At 42.6% G+C, this 17,576-nt stretch overlaps 1 protein-coding gene across 7 annotated transcripts in view; it reads left to right on the top strand.

The window, feature by feature from the left end:
* atp8a1 (ATPase phospholipid transporting 8A1) overlaps window positions 1-17,576 on the top strand; it is a 111,876-nt gene that overhangs the window by 86,348 nt on the left and 7,952 nt on the right. For all 7 annotated transcript variants that reach the window (XM_071900261.2, XM_071900257.2, XM_071900259.2 and 4 more), the window contains 6 exons: window positions 907-981; window positions 2,916-3,038; window positions 7,588-7,666; window positions 9,077-9,138; window positions 10,107-10,163; window positions 10,525-10,632. In XM_071900261.2, coding sequence (XP_071756362.1) covers window positions 907-981; window positions 2,916-3,038; window positions 7,588-7,666; window positions 9,077-9,138; window positions 10,107-10,163; window positions 10,525-10,632 — 504 coding nt within the window. The remainder of the gene's footprint in view (window positions 1-906; window positions 982-2,915; window positions 3,039-7,587; window positions 7,667-9,076; window positions 9,139-10,106; window positions 10,164-10,524; window positions 10,633-17,576) is intronic.

Here is a 17,576-nt window from a genome sequence, read left to right as displayed (position 1 = left end):
TCATCCACATGTCTTCAGGTAGATCAAGGAGGGAAACAGTGGGCTTGATATATGTTTGTATGTAATCCTGTGGTGAATCCGGGGGACAATTTACATTGTGGAGGTGGTATCTGGAGGACTTGGCTTTCCCACTGTTACTTGTCTATTCTAATTCAGTCCATTTGGCCCCCCTGCCTTTCCCCAAGTTTGAAACCTGGCTCTTATAGAGACTAATGATGTGTTGAGCACAGGTCAGCACTTCAAACAAATCCACATTAGTTTTAGGATCATTTAGATACTTTTTCACATTGACTGGAAACATTTATTTTTCCCACTTCACCCCTGGAAAGGCCATTATTGCCTGATTCACTGCTTCCTAATGATTTTATGTACATTAGCAGTTGTTTTTCTCCCTTTGATCTATTCATATTGTAATAATTATAGATACTGCAGTCTCTACCTGAAGTCTCTGTTGTCATAAGACAGTGAAGAATGTAGTGTGATGGACAGATGGATTGTTTCTCTGTAGACACAGTGAGTCAGTCTCTAATCTGTTAATGGGGAGCAACTCACCCTCACTATCTATAATGGAAAGGATACATCGAAGAGGCAATTAGAAAGACTACAGGGATTTAGTGTAGTTTCCCTCGTCTAGCTGATGAGTAAAGCCTACAGTATCAAATTCATGAATAAGTGCCTTAATAATTAAAGTTAATGGAAAAGGAGAAATTAGTAATTCGGACTTGACACCATCCTCTTTGTCTTGGTTCTCAAAATGAAGGAATTCCTGTATGGTCTTGCATTGAATTTGTTGAACACTTTTATTCAAAGTGCAGTACACATCTGTATATTTTCATATGCTTGCACCACTTCTGCTGTTTTGCTGTTCTCACCCCTTCTTCATTGTGCTCTTTTTGTCTCCCATAGATCTGGTTCGCGTTTGTCAATGGCTTCTCAGGTCAAATTCTGTTTGAGCGCTGGTGCATCGGTCTGTACAACGTGGTGAGTGTTAACGTGATTTACTCTCTTCTCTCCCTTAGAGTGAAAGAGCCCACTTTATCCCTCTACCCCTGTCACTCTCGGACACAGAACTCATATGCCGTGGTGCCCCAAATGGGATCCCTTTATTGCATGACCATGTCATCGACATCCTGAAAAATTTCTCATTTATTTATGGCCTGTTGTCAAGTCCATATTCCCTCTGTGCCCTAAACTATGTACTGAATGCGAAAAAACAACAGCTTCGCATGCCCCAAAGAGTGTAGTTAGCAAGGGCAAGGGGTTTTCGTGAATGATAAAAAGAACAGGTTGAATGGAGCAGTAACTGAGCTGGCTGGTGGTGTGGGGAGTCCCGCAGGGCTCTGTAATGGGACCATTCTTAATGAACTCATATTTCATGTCTGTCATATCAATTCAGTAGATGAAAAAAATCTGCATCTGCAACAGTCTTGTTTTTAATACTGTACTGTTAAGCTCACAAGGAGTTGACGTGTAACTTTAAACTGTTTATTAAAAATCTTCTCAATTCAATAAACAAAGATGAATGAGAGAAGTGTGAAGAGAGAAGTTCACCGCACTACTGATCAGCCACAAATGGAAGTGATTTATGGGGGGACCAACTGTCGGGAGAGTAGGATATTTTCACGGCTGTGGCTCTTGCACTTATTTCTTAATAAACTACCATCTTAGAACATCAACACTTTATTGGGGGGTGGGAAGAGGGTTCACTCTTTTGCTTTATCTGAAAAGCGAGGAAATTCCACTGGCTCAGTGGGAGTCTGTCGGGGGCAGTGGGCTGAATCCGCCCCTCAATGGAGATCTTCCTGGCCCTGGCCCTGAATGAGAAAGGAGTCCAGTGGAGCATGTCCTGTGGCCCGCCAGTCCCGCAGACTGGGGCCTGCAGACTCCCACTCCAGATGGGCCTGCAGGGAACTCACACCAACTGACCCGCTGAGCCCCCCAGACACACAATACCGTCACTGCTCTCTCAGCAGCTGCTATACAGAACAACATTACAACACCACTTAGAAATTACACTTTAGCCATGTTTAAATACCTGCTTCCTAGTCAAGAGCATCGCAGATGTTCATTGGCAATGGCTTTTGCATATGAACGGACTTGGGGCATGGCGAATCAAAATAAGAAACCCTGAAGTGTTTTAAGGTCAGTGGTCTTCAATAAAATAAAATAAAGAATCGGACAAGTGTAAAACGGCATGAAGCAAATTCTGCTACAACTGCAACATATGGAGATGGAGATGACAAAGACACGCAACTACCATTAAGTCTAAAACAATGAGACATTTTATTTATCTGTTCACTCTGTTTGGGACAAAGTGAGCTTGGTATTCAGTTACATAAATATTGTTCATTTAATACCCAGCAGGGTTGAGTCAGTTAATTTGGAATTCAATCAAATCAAAAGGTAAATAGAAAGGGCAATTAATTTATGTGGTAACAAAAGACCATTATTTCTCATTAATTCTTCATGAAGACCTTCTTATGAAAATCCAGTTCCCTAGAACTAATATTAGATTTTTTGATGAATCTCAAGTTTTTGAGTTTTTATTGTAGGTAATAGAGCTGCACTATTTATTGTAAAAATATATTAATTGTAGTAACAACGCAATTTCTAAAGGCACTGAAATTTATATATTTATTTAAACTCCCTGGGCTACAAATCAAGTCTTTTGTTTCATTTATTTATTTTTTTATTTCAAGTCTGTGAGCCACATTCTCTCAGCAACAACCTTGATCTATGTGGGTTTCACAAGTTGGAAATCAGAATGTTTGTGTTGTTTTTTCTATCTGGCTGGTTTATTCTAACTGTATATTAATTGAATTTGGATTTTTGATATAAACTTATTAAAATGTATTTCAGTGTATCTTAAATTTAGCACTGACGCCTCTGTTCTTGTGGTTGTTTGTGTTATCCAGATCTTCACTGCTCTGCCTCCTCTCACTTTGGGCATATTTGAGCGCTCATGCAGGAAAGAGAACATGCTGAAGTACCCAGAACTCTACAAAACCTCCCAGAATGCTATGGGCTTTAATACCAAGGTAACCTTAGTCTCTTTTATGTTGTTTGAGTATACTGTATGTATAGTTTATTTATTTATTTATTTATTTATTTTTTACAAGAACAGATATAAACATAATGACATGATTTCTTGTATTCAATGTGTTAGCTTATTTTTGTTGTAATTATTTGTTGTATTATCTTCAATACTTTATTTTTGCTCTGTTCTTATTTGTATTCTATTCTTTGCTGCTGCAATGACCCAGTTTCTCCATGGGGACATTGAAGTTTTATCTTATCTAATCAAATGTTGCAAAGAAGTGTCCCTTGTGTTGTATCACAGTACTCGGCTAGTATTAGCTAGTTTAATACCTGTCCTTTGAGCACATCGGTCCATATTTATTGGGGTTGGCCACTCTTGCTCAGGAGTGCTTTGGCATTCTTGGGCTCTGCTAACACAGGGGATCAGGGAGGCTTAGTTCACGATTTACATATCTTATTTCTTCCCCTCTGGAAGATGATTTTATGTTCAATTGCTAGTAAGCAAGTAATGTCACATGCCAATTTGACAATATATTTTATACAGCTCATATAGTAGTCAGTCTCACCAAACACTCACACAATTCCCTACTAAACTAATCTAAAACTGAAAATTAAACTTTTGTCTGCTCCACTACTGAATCCAAGCAATTAAAACAGGTCAAATGTTCTAGCTCACACAACCTTCCGTCACATGAATGACATGAGATATTCCTGTCCATCGTGTCGGCGGTGTCCCACTGATACGTCTCCATCACAATGACCTGTGAGCTGCGGTCAGGACGTCTCCATCCACAGCCTGGTCTGGCCTGGCTTGACCTATTCTGTCTGGTTGCGGGGGCTGTCCGTTAGCTTTCCCCCGCTGGTAATAAAGATGTCTCCCCTTTCTCCATGCTGAGACAGAGACCCCTGGACCCTCCTCACAGGCGTGGTGACCTGGTTAGCACCGCATAGAGGTGGATTAAAGACGGATTGGCCACGGAGGTCAGGGGCAACAGGGGCAGGGGTTGGGGTTGCAGGCAAAGCAGTTGGGGGGGAAGAGGGAGTAGGGAGAGAGTGTGCTGTCATGGTGTGATGGCATTTGTTGCGGAAAATTATGCAATTTGTTTAAGCGAGTCCTTGTTTGTTCTGGGAGCAAGGCTGTCAGATCTAGTTTAATTTGGCCAGGACCAGACTGAATGCACCAAAAAATGACAGTATAACTAGATTTGCTTATCTCCAGTTTTACAGGGCCAAGAACACTCACTTCAACTCCCTGTTAAAGTAACACATAGCTGAGCCACACCATGTCTGTCTATTTTTTGTTTGGCTGAGAAAAGGGCCAAGAGTTAAATTGGTAACCAGGGATTAGTGGGGTGACATTGTTCAGTCTGGTCTTTGTTAAAGGGAAATTTTCACCCTAAAACACAATTCACATGGACTATTTCTCTGATCTTGAACATTATATATATACTGTAAAATGTATGTACAGGAACAAGTCTCTCCCAGCGTTAGAAACACAAAAACTAAGACTAATTTGTGACATTATCAAGTCTAACTTGATGAAGCTGTTCTATTGACATTGCCCACTAAGAAGGTCCACTATTTGTTAGACGCAGGTGTGTTTTCATTGGATATAGATTCATTTTCAGGTTCTCAAATTTTATGATAAAAAAAGCTATAAGAAATATAAGAAAGAAATACAATCAAGCAATATAGATAATTTGGCTGCAAAAGCTCAAACAAATCCGCTGTGCATCCATAAAATAAGTCTTCCCTTTAGTGCCAATAGATTACTGTAGTTTCTAAAAGTGTTGATGACATCAGGTATTGGGGTCTTTATCCAATGAAGTATAGCTTAGGGAGAGATTCTTTTTATGCTCACAAATATTGATTGAACAGTCCAACATTTTGTGTGAATTCTGTGGTAGGGTGGATTTTCCCCATAAGACTTCATCAAGATTTTCATGCCAAAAAAGGGTCAGAAAAGTATGTGTTTGATAGTTACACGCAATGAGCCTCAATTTGTTTGGGCCTCATTTTCCAAGACCCATAAATGATGACTCGGCCAGGTCGCCAGGTTGTTTTTGCTGGCTTGTCCACTCTTTTCCCGGGATATTTTCCTTGCAGCTGGCCTGAGGCGAGGCGAGAAAATCCAGCAGGAATTTGGCCCCTAGAAGCCTGTCTTTCTGCACGCCTGGCTCTTTTGTACACAACAGATACTGTCTTTGTGAATTAAAGCTGTTTGTGTTGAGGTGAGAGAAGGAGTGACTGAGGGTGTTAAATACTTAAGGCGTGGCCTCGACTGTGTCCCGCTTTCACTTTTAATTACATATTCCTGACACTTAAGTCACTCTAATAAACCACAGTCCCCATCATGTGGCCCTAGTAATTACAGCTCCCCTTACCAGTTCACCAGCATCTATCACCTCTTATATAGTACCTCTCTTTCTCTCTCTCTGTGTCTCTCTCTCTCTCTCTCTCTCTCTCTCTCCCTCTCTCTCTCTCTCTCTCTCTCCCTCCCTCCCTCACCCCTTTGAAAAGGAAGGAGTAGAGGAAGGGGTGGGAAGCCCTGGAAATATTTGGCCCGATATTAAGTACAGGCTTTCATGCTTTTTTAGGCAATTAGGAGTCGCACAAAGGGCCGAATCTTTACAGGACAGACTGGCATTCATTCTGGGGGGATCCTTAGCAACCTGCTGGGATACAAGGGAAAGAAAGAGCAGGGTGCAGAGTGGCTGGAGGGGTGAGAGGGAGGATCTCACTGTGACAAATTATTATGAACATTTATTGATTTCATTAGCATTCATTATCGTGGTTTTTGTGGGGGGGAAAGGGGGGCTGGTTTGCACCCCCAGTGTGTTGTTGGGGCTGAGTGGGATTGGAAGGGGGAAGGCTCACAGAGAACTGGGCCTGTCAGTGGGAGGCTAATTGGGATAAACATTTGATTGTAACATTAGAGATAATTTAGCACACAGATATGAAGGGGTGGGGGTGTTCCCGGCCACCCCTTGCCCAGTGTATGGGGTCTGTGTGCACAGTGGGAGGGTGAGGTAATCCTGGGTGGGGGATGGTGGCTGCTGTGGGACTCGGGCTTTGTTTTGTTAAGGCCGATAGCAAAGGTGAGAAGGTCAGGCCACAGAGGCCAAGGTATATTATAAAGGCTCATAGTCAGCCTAGAACAAGACTTTCTACTCTACTCTATTCTACTTTCTTTTCCTCTCCCTTCTTCTTCTTTCCTCTCCTTTCCTGGCAGATTTTTCCGACACGATCTTAAGATTTAAAGCACTGGTAGCAGTTGCTCTAAAATGTCTCAAACCTGTGAAAATCCCATTAACTTGAGTTTTCAGTGTGTATAATTTGTCTTGGATAAGTAATGTTTTATGTACTGACAGATTTTATGAAGTTGTTGAAAAGGGTGTTTTTAAGAAAGTGTGCTTAAAACTTGTAATCTGCCAAGAACTGATGATGATTAAAACGTGGCCCAAGATTTAAATGTGATTTTTATTTATTTATTTTTTTCACCAGTCTGCCTTTTACTCTTTGGGTTTGACGAATTTTCAACTTTCAGAAATAACACCAATGTCTGGGTCAGCACAGGGGAGAAAGAGGGGCACAAATGTGGAGAAGTTTTTGGCACACTGGATTTCACGGCTGTTTCATGCTACATCGCCCATTAGTGTTTTGTTTGGCTCCGGCCTTGCATAATGTAAATTTGAAACAAGGTGGTTTTGGAGAGGGAGTATTGATTTAAAAGACTCATCCAAAGTCCGCAAGCGCGTATGCACGCACACAAAAGCACACACACACACACACACACAGACCACTGTCCACACCACCACACACACTATGATTTTCCAAGCCCTTATTAATTACCATAAAAACAGCTTAATCTCTGTCAGGCCTGTCAGACTCCCTGTGTGTGTTTCTAGACTGATTTCTGCTTGTTTAATTCTCTATCGTTTATTTCTACACCACTTAAAATTCTCACATGAAAGGACTGAAATCTAATGAAATGTAATGAGGGGAAACTCTCACACTGGCAGCACATATATTAATGCTGTATAATGGCCTTATTGTGGAGGTGAGGACATCTATTTTGCGTCATATATTTTGCAGTTCACTTCTTATGCTCACTGCTATTTTATGTGAATTTGTCAAATACAATCTAATATAAAAAAACATGTAAATACCCGCGCACTGACATTGTCCACTAGCCTCTCACAAAACCAACTCTCACGCACACACACATGTAGTCACACACACACTCAGCACCCTCTGTCTCTCCCATAACACACACAGAGGATATACAAAGTGTCTGTCAGCGGGGAGACCATTCAGCATGGAGGCCCCTACAAAACCGCCACTTAGCCTAGCGCTGGGCTGGGACAAAGGGCCCAGGTCAGGGGTCACTTGGTAGGCTGGAGCGACCCACACCCTTTTCTCATGCTTTCTTGTCTGTCTGTCTCTCTCTCTCTCTGTCTCTCATTCTTGGCATCCCCTACTCCCCTCTCCTCCTCCCCACCTCCCCTCCTCTCGCCTCCTTCCCTCCATCCTTCTCTCGTCTTGCAGGTCTTCTGGGCCCATTGTCTGAACGGCCTCTTCCACTCCGTCATCCTCTTCTGGTTCCCTCTTAAAGCCTTCCAGCACGGTAAGTAGCTCCCAGAGACTCTTCCGTGACTCTCGGTAGGCTCACGGTGGAGAGGAGGATAGTTAAACACACATACTTTGTCTTAATTAGTTCTCTCTTCAACCTTCCAGTCATGAATTACAAACATGTGTGCGCTTCAGCGAGAGAGACGGACACTAACAAGCGTACTCATGCGCACACCAGTTCGTGTGTGCACACAATGACCCGCTGAAATGCATTTGCACGCAATCATTCACACTTACTTGATTACACACACACACACACACACAAAACACACTCAGATACACACTTTTCAGGTCATTGTTCAGCTCAGACCATGCTATTTAACCAAGTAGGCAGCTGTGTGTGTGTGTGTGTGTGTGTGTGTGTGTGTGTGTGTATGTGTGTGTGCATAGGTGAATGTGCATATTTGTGCACATGAGTGTGAAAGGTTTTTGTGCGTGTGTGTTTGTACACGCGTGCATATGTGCATGTACATGTTTGTGCACATGAGAATTCAGGTTTTTGTGTGTGTGTGTGTGTGTGTGTGTGTGTGTGTGTGTGTGTGTGTGTGTGTGTGTGTGTGTGTGTTGAGAGAATAAGGATCTTTGAGCCGGTAAGTCTTGGCTGGCCACAGCCGAGGACCACACAAGCTTGGGCCTGCTCTCCAAACAAAGGCGCCAAGCCCCTTCACTCTGACTGACGGGCTGTCAGCAAAGCCTCAGCGCACACATAGACATGTGACCAGCCGGAAGTAAAGGGAAAGGGAGCCCCTCTTTCTTTCTTCACTGGCGGTCGCACACTGCTGATATTTTAGCCTCAGACACAGCCCAACCCACGTGGCAGTTTGCAGCAATATGTTTTCTTGATATGCAGTTAATTTTCATTTTATTAATTTAGGAAGCCCTCCTAACCACTGTGTTTTAGGAAAAGTGTTTTCAAGAAGTTGGATTCCTTTCTAATGGCAGAATAAATAACCATTTTGTCAGAAAAACAAGCTGGCTCTCTTTATTTCAGTTGTGAATCAGCCAAAACAGCCAATTTCCAACCATGATTAATGCGCACTGATTCTGTTTTTCAGTCTGATAGCTTTTAATAAGAACCCTCTTTCCTAATTGTTACGCAAGACAGAATTACCATTCCAGCCCTTCTCAAATGGCAGTAATGGAAGCAGCAATTGAATTGTGGTTTTTTCTTCACTTTGTTATACTCCTGTGTCCAGTGTTATATCTGAGTCTCTAGTAGGGTATTTTACATTAGAGTTCACACTGAGCTGTACTTTTAGTAGTATCCCATTTGTTATCTGGTTGTCTGCTCTACAGCAGAGACTAACTCTCCTTGGCTAGCCTAATGGAACACTTTATAAAGCCCAAGAGCTGGAAAGAGAGACAGCATCAGTCTAAAAGCTTCTGTTGTTGATTCCCTTCACAGATACTGTTTTTGGCAACGGAAAGACCCCAGACTATCTCCTCTTAGGCAACATGGTTTATACAGTAAGTACACCAATCTTCTTGACAAGCAGTGTTTCTGTCATGTTAAAAGATGTGAGGTGTCTTGAGGGCCAAGTGTTAAATTTCTGTTGAATCAATTTTGGTTAGACTTAAGCCTAGGTCACACTACAAGACAGCCATTTAGCAGTTCAGACTAAACGACTGGTCTGCTTGATGTCCGGTCGGGAGGCTGTTCACACTATGCACCGGGACAAAGATGGGGCGTCACACATGAAGACGCCACTACCCAATTCTGTCATTCAAAAACATTTTCCCCATTCGTCCAGAACAGCTCACAGTAAATACAATTACAAAATGGGTGTCTTGCTCCATGGTACAGAAGCTACAGTTTTACATTTACATGACAAATGTGTCTTTTATGGGTTGATCCAGGTACGTTACCATTTAATACCATTTTGTAAGAGATTTTTTCCTCCAATAAATATATTGTATAACAACAAGAGTAGAACAAGTAGAGTTGGGAATCTTGCTGATATAAGATTCAGACCTCTTCAGATTACACAAGCCCGACCAGACTCGGCATGTTTGGAAAAAAATTGCATCAGGCCAAGGCCCGTTCACACTACAGAATAATATGCTGACCGTTGGGCCCGTGTCCCCCCAAAACCCAACTAGCCCACATTCCAATCGGGCTTCGGCTCAGCATTAAAATCGCCTAGTGTGACCTAGGCTTTAGTGTCTTGCTTTAAAGTTTTCTTTTGCATTTGTTTTGGTCCGCATGATATGGTAGGTGGCTATGTTGAAATTTGTGCGTTTTTAAAATGCATTTTTGTGTGCTTATCTTTACTGTCTAAAACAGAAATATGTACATGAGTCAAGTACAAAAGATCAAGTTAAATCTATTGAAGGGTCACTTTGAGTGCATTTCTGTGTTGACCTTTCTGTGGTTTTAGTATTGGAGAGGGACAGTATTGGTTTAGCATATGACTGTGTGATTTGTGTCTCCATAGTTTGTGGTCATCACAGTTTGTCTTAAAGCTGGCCTTGAGACCTCATCCTGGACCATGGTAAGTTGATGGCTCTCTCCTCTCTCACTAGAGTTCTGTCTCCTTCCAGTTCCTCACTTTTTATGGGTCCAGAGATACTTGTGACATACATTTTCCACCTCTTTGACCACAAATGGCTTGTTCTCCATGGGGCTTGTAACTAGCCTATAATACGAGTGAAATGGCATGTATGGTAACTGCTTCAAGTTATCAGGGAGCCAAGCGATGGATACTATTCAGAGAAACCACATTTTGAAAATAGCAAATTGCAAGTTAAGCTTATGTATGAAAAGGTCAAATGTTTGCCCAAATACCATTTCAATAGGTGTATTTTTGTGTAGACGAAGAGGCTACATCATTTCTGTTACCTTGTTACCCTCAGTTCAGTCACATTGCCATCTGGGGCAGCATCGGCCTGTGGGTGGTGTTCTTCGCTATCTACTCCTCCTTGTGGCCTCTCATCCCTCTGGCTCCCGACATGTCAGGAGAGGTAAATGCACACTCGTACACATGCTCACACAGCTGCACACACACACAAGTGTCCAGTACTAAAGATACCGCTGATATTATTACGCATCACTTGTAGACCTACATTGCCTCATAATTCATTTTCCGCCACAGAGAGATGCTGGTGGGAAATTTCAGAGTATAACTTGACACCGGCTCTCTGTAAGGAGAGCCAGAGAGGTATAAACTTTCGGACCTCTGGCTTGTGTTGCATAATGACTTAATTGGGCCAATTAGCCCAGTGTTTGTGTTACGTCGCCCTCACTCGGCCCTGAGTATCCACAGGTGACGTTGAAACATTGTAGCAGTCTGGAGAAGTGCTGGCTGAATTTATCCTGAAGCTAAGCAAAAAGAAGTAAGGGATTTGGCGTGCACACTGATATCCTTGAGAGCAATACTCTGGAACTGTTTGCATCCGTCCAAAGCACTAGTCACCAGGGTCAGAACTTAACACAGGCTCTGGGAAAAAATGCCCTTGAAACTTCATAAAATGCCAATGAATTTGAAAATGAGAGGGCAAATTATACTCCTGATAATTAGGAGTACGCTGTTTTGCATTTCACCCTGCTCACATCTTTTTTTTGTTGAGTTGTCAAATATTCATGCGTGAATGTGACTACTGTCCCTCAAAGGTCACCGTAGGTGATTTACGTAGGTGAGTACACAACCTGAAGCAGAAGAAAATGCCAACCCCACACAAACCACTGCATCAAAAGAAACAAAAAAACAAACGATATTCTATCCTATATATCCTATATGCAATGCAATGCAAACTTATTGTTTCATAGTTAAATAAAATTGTCCCCGGAAAGGACCAAAATGCCCCTAAAAATCTGATCAAGGGGGCAAAAAAGGCCCTCCGGAAAAAAAGGTTAATTTCTTTTTTCTTTTTTTTTTAGACTTTTTTGGGGAGGTATTTTGCCTTTTATTTGACAGTAGACAGTGGGGAGAGACTGGAAAGATTGGGAGAAAGAGAGCAGGATAACGTGACAAAGGTCCTAGGCCGGATTCGAACATCACAGTTACATGGTATGCACCTTAGCCAACTGAGCCACCAGGACGCCCAAAGTGAATTTCTTACCCTGCTAGTCCTTGTCTACTCATACATGCACACAATCTCTCTCTCTCTCTGTCTCTGTCTCTCATATCTCTCTCACACACATTCACACACACACACACACACACACACACACACACACACAAACACAGGCAATGGGTATCTGCCCTTTATTCTATCCCCTGTCCATGAAGCAGGGCTTTCATCCAGGCCCTGCAGCATTAGAGTAAAGACAGTAATGGTGTCCTGTGGGCAGCTGGTAACCCTACGCCCCAGCCCCAACATGGGGACGCCCGTACATCATCACACAGGGGCACATCTCCCCGAAACCCGAGAAGACATCAGAGACAGCATCTCCACCTCTGAGACCTTGTAGGCCTCTGTGGAGTAGGATTAGGCTCTCTCCTGATACATCTCCCTCTCTGCTCCACGTTTCACCTAGTCCTCCCCAATGCTTACTTAAACCTTCAAATATTTTCGTGCTCTCTGTCCTTCCATCTATTTTCTTTTGCTCCCTCTCTTTCACTTGTCGTATCAGCCTTTTCCTCTTTGTCCTCTTTTCGTTCATCTTCTCCTTCTGTCATTTGAAAACTGCCTGAGGGCCAACGGCGCACCAGACACCAGAACTCTCCTCTCCTCCTGTTTCTGCTCCAACTCACTCCCCAGTTCACCGCCTTCAACAGGAGACATTAAGCAATGGCCGGCTTAATGTGAAAGCATTAATCAGTGTCAGACAAAATTTTCTTTGGACGATTGACAAGACAGGTGCAAGATCCATCCACAAAACATCTTGAAACAGCCAGTGTGCCTTTCAAAGGTACTCCCAAATTGGCCTGATCCCAAACCACATATCTCATCCGTTTTCGCCTCACAAAAGTCTGACACGGATAGCAAAAGAAGATGTCAGATTTTTCTGTACAAGCAATGTAATCCGCCACACTAAGCGGCTTAGCTGCACCTCAGGAGACGTCTCAGGTAGGTCCTGTCACGTTGGCCTGCTGTCTGCTGACTTGCCTGCCCTATCAACACAGCTGGCTCAAGTATATTCCTCCTCTCTTCTCGCTTTTCACCCACACCTGTGCTATCTTCCAACTTCTGCCATGTGCTGCAGTGGACCTCCACTCGCTCTCACGCATACTCAAGTACTTGTCATCGGCACATGGATTTTACACTCAGCAAGTGTGGCTCAAATTCTTCCACAGTTTCTGCGATAAGCAACATTTTCTCAGTAGAGAATCATTTTACCCAGAAGTGTGTAGATGGGTAGCATGCCATGAACATACTCAGGGCTCTGCCACTGCTTTAGATATTGATGGGATTTATAAAGGAATGGAATTTTCATTGAAACAGATGATATTATTTCTAGTGTCTTTATTCGCATGCATTTTGAGAGAATGATTTATATTTAAGGGCAGCTGTAGTAGTTATACAACAGTTTGTTACAAACCACTGTCTTTGAAGTAGAAGAATGCCCTTCATATTGGTGTAGAAATGTCTGCTTCTCCTCTCCACAGACAGCCCTGCCTTTTTCCACTCAGTTCACATTAACCCCGCATTCATACGGCGAGAAACTTGGTTGACGGGTCAGTCTATTCTGACTGACTGTGTGCGGTACGAGAGGCTCTGATTGCATCTATGTATTGGTCTCTTGAAGCTAGTTCTGTACAGTCAAATCAAATATTATTAGCTGCTTTGGTATGGCCTTTCTTAATGTTATATTGTTTTGATGAGTTAACATGGCTAGTGCTAATTAGGTAGCATTAATCGAAAATACACAAAAGAACTCAATAAAATGATTTCGGAGCTTACCATTGACCCCAACCAGGCTTTTCCCTCTTTTTAAAACGTGTCTTTGGCAGTTCTTCTGTCATGAGGGTCAAATGATGTCATATGCTAATTTGCATACCATTTTAATGTTTTCTGCAAGTTTCATAAAGGTAAATTAAGACTTTTCAAGACCGTTTTAGTGCCACGTAGAATTAAATATAAGCCACTGAAATGAACATAAAAATGATTTTTTACGATTTTATCCAAAGCAATGTACACATGAGATTTGGCCCACAAGCTTGTTGACTGTCCACACATTGGCCGAGTTTCCCCCGGTCACTCAGCTCTACAGAAAATGAATGAACTTCTGGTGACTTGTTGATCGTGTGAATGCTGGGTCAGGCTATCAAGCTGTTCAGGCCTGCGTGTATAATTGCTGCTACCTGTGAGCTCTGCTGTTAGAAAGCAATAGGGAGCTCTAATACTTCTGGGTTAGACTGAAACATCAAGCTCCCAGCCCCCTGTCGTTTAATAGAAACCCGCAAGGTTCCTCACCATTAAACCTGTGAAAGATCCAATGATGGAATTGGAGACCCGCCTTCACCGCTGCTGTTGACTTTGTCCCCCTCCAGTGTTTTTGGAATGCTTACGGTCTTTCTTAAAGAGCCATGTGTGTGTCGTATGAAAGATGTTGTTAAACACTTGCACCCAGATCCACTAGCCCCCCCAGGGCTAATGACTGATATGACACCGCAGCACATGGTAACTGCACCATTGACCATGGTGTGATCCTTAGGGTCGGTACAGTATGGGTGAGTAGATTATTTATTTTGGTTGATGTGTGTGTATGTGTATTTCACGAGCTAATTCGTGTAAAACTGAAACGAGGTCTAGCCTATAATTTATCTTTTTGGCAATTTTAATCTTTTCAAGACACATTGTAAATCACAGATGGGCAGTTGGGGCTGTGTGACTTGCTGAGTTTTAAGTGTTTATGTAAGGGGTTTTCCCTCTGTTTTCCTAATGGATGTCTTGCTGTCTTTGTGAGGCAACACACGGAGAGCATAGAGTGGAAGAAGGACCCAACTGAGAAAGTCAGGGTTTTCTGCATTGATATCTCGGGGCTGGTTAGGGGATTGTTAATTCCTCATTTGCCTCTGCTTCGCAATGACGACATTTTGGGAATTTGTGGATTTAAGGACGTTCTTTCTCTTTCTGTTGCTTACAATTCATTTTTGCTTTTCTCATTCATTCTTGGGCTTTAAGTGAGCCTCCTTGTCTTTTCTGTCTTCCTCAGTCCTCTGGGACCGTTTCCTCTACGCTCTACTGTGTTTGCTGCCTATTCATCCTCAGCAAGCTTTAAATGTAAAGATTTTGTATTCAGAGCAGAGGCTGTTGAGGATTGGGGCCACATTTGGCCAAATGTATAGGTTCACCTTCAGTTTCCCCTGTCTACTTGCAGCCATTTACCATCTGAAGTTCCTCAAAAACTAATTCCAGGGAACGGTCTTCACCTCTGTTCCAGACAGCATGTACAGTCTGTTTAAGACAGCTGAATTCAGCCAATTGGAAAAACAACATGGATAGATGCAGAGCAAAGTACTGCCTGAGACTGGATTTGACTTAGTCTAACCCTCCTCCTTTCAGTGTACCTAATAAAAAAAGTGTTGCACAAAGGAGCTCTGTGCACTCAAGCAGCTAGTGTCTGAATATTAGCATCTCTGGGATGTGGCACAGTCAGTAGAGCAGTCTTTCATATGTGACAGAGAGGGTTCAGGACTGTGCATGGATGTGTGTGTATTATCACTTATGCATACATGTGACAGAGGGAGATAGAGAGATAGAGGGAGGTAGGACAGAGTCTGTGTGTGACACATGTGTGTCTCTGTGTGGTGTGTGTGTGCTGTGTGTATGAAGTTGGCTTTTCTCAATCTATGCTTTCTAAAGCCAAAGGCCTGGGCACAGGGTGAATAGTGAAGTAGTGGATTGTCCTCTACTCACATTTACCATCACAATGGCAGGCATTAACATTCTTGGAGCCACTATCACTGTGGGCCTTTCTAGGCATGATCAGCCAACTGCCGCTTTGATGGATTCCCTAATCAATTCTTCCTGGAAAAGTAATCATAAAACTGTTTTCAGGTCTGGCCACAGTATTCATCCAAAGTTTCAGGATTTATGTCTTTAAATAACCGTGTGCCTTTGATTTTCTTTAGTGAGTTCTTACTACACAACATTTGGAAATGATTAGAAATACTGAGAAAAGTACATCTGTGATATAACAGCTTATATGTGCCCCTTGTATGAAAGTACCAATCTGTGTGTGTTGGTGTGTGTCATTATATGAGGTAGTTAGCATTTTGCGTGTGTGCATATGTGTGCGTGTGATTGCTTCTGCCTGTCTTGTCTGTGTGTCTGTATGTATGTATGTATGTATGTGTGTGTGTGTGTGTGTGTGTGTGTGTGTGTGTGTGTGTGTGTGTGTGTGTCTCCAGTGGTCATGAGGGGGTTGATGGCCTGTCAAAACACACCACACCATGCCAGCGGACACCACTGTCTGTCCAGCCAGACAAGTTTATTGGTTTGTCCTAAAAATACACCCCCGCCCCCTGGACCCCTCTCACCCCCATCCAGCTCCCAAGGGCCCCATGGAATGAGCCATCACTAGCATCCACCAAACACTGCTGGCTCAGTTAGCAGTGGTGGAGCCTGTCTTCACGCCTGAACATTTGTTGATAATAACTTGTCACTGATGTTTGCAGTGATTGTTATATTGTGAAATGGTGCCATCAAATGCATCTTTTATGAACATATAATACATAATGAATGCGATCTAGATTTACCTTAATAGTCTAGTGGTTTAAGTAGGTCTAGATTTACTTTGTCATTGTCTAATGGTTTCTTACATTTATACCTAAAATGCTGTATGTAATGTTTTGATGGATTACTGAGTTTTATGATAAACTTAAGATTTGCAAGGTATTGGTACTGTATATACATAATTTGTGGCTGTGGGTTATTTATGGAGATTTTCTGGGCTCTTTTGACTTTGATATAATATGCTGAGCATACATCCATAGTTTATTTTCAAAAGACTCTCAAGACAGCTTAAATGCCCCCATTAAAATGTGTGATACACTGGATGAAAACCAAAATAATTAAACTGACTTACGGCAAAAAAAAGGTCAATGTTTCCATGGCTGCATAATTTCAAAATTGACATGAAAATATCCCGTGCTTCTACGCAATTTTCCCTCATCTTATATGTTTTTGGTCGTTGGGCAACATAGAAAAGCTCTATTCATTCCCATCCCATCTCAAACTGTAGGAAAAAGCCATTTTGATTTCCAGTCATTTGGGATTTCCTCTTTCCCCAATGTTTTGTCAGACATCAAAGTCCATTTGCTGGTAATGACGAACAGATTAGCTAATTTGAGAACACCTGAGCGCTTTGATACTTTTGACACTGATCTGTGTGTACATGTGTGTATGTGCATGCGTGTATTTGTGTGTGTGTGTGTGTGCGGGTACACACGTGTGCGCGTGTGCGCATATATCTCCTAAGGCGCCGTCCGAGGGCCTGCCTGTTTCACATTACAGGAAGGACATTGTCTGGGGGCCCCAGCAGTTTGAACAAGTGGCACAAGCTTGTAAGGCCCAAATTGCAATGCAAGGAGTGCGAGTTTTGCACTTTGACACGTAATGACAGATAGTTTCAATGCAACCGGGCCAAAGCAAACATGGCCCCCACTCAGAAAGCTGAAAAGGTTAGCCCACGCCAAGATGATCCACTGTCTTCCCTCCACTCTGGACCCAAAGGAACCTCCCAACATGGCCATGGCTTTGCAAACCTTCACTTTAAACCATTACAGAAGACTATTTCTATTACTAGTCTATTTCTGATGAATTGTGTGTTTCCTATGGATGACCAAGGATGGAGAAGAAGCTGTTTCCCGACATGGCAGACTTATGATATCTGAGATGTAGATCTGAATTGGAAAATTTCACATCCAAACTCATTTTTCTTCTAGCATGACAAATGAGTCTCAGTGAAGATCACAGCCGTCTCATTTGTGGATTTATTTTGGCACATGAACTCAGCG

Source organism: Centroberyx gerrardi, chromosome 16 (genome assembly GCF_048128805.1).
Source record: "Centroberyx gerrardi isolate f3 chromosome 16, fCenGer3.hap1.cur.20231027, whole genome shotgun sequence".
NCBI classification, from domain to species: Eukaryota; Metazoa; Chordata; class Actinopteri; order Beryciformes; family Berycidae; genus Centroberyx; species Centroberyx gerrardi.
This window is presented reverse-complemented; position numbering and strand designations above follow the sequence as displayed.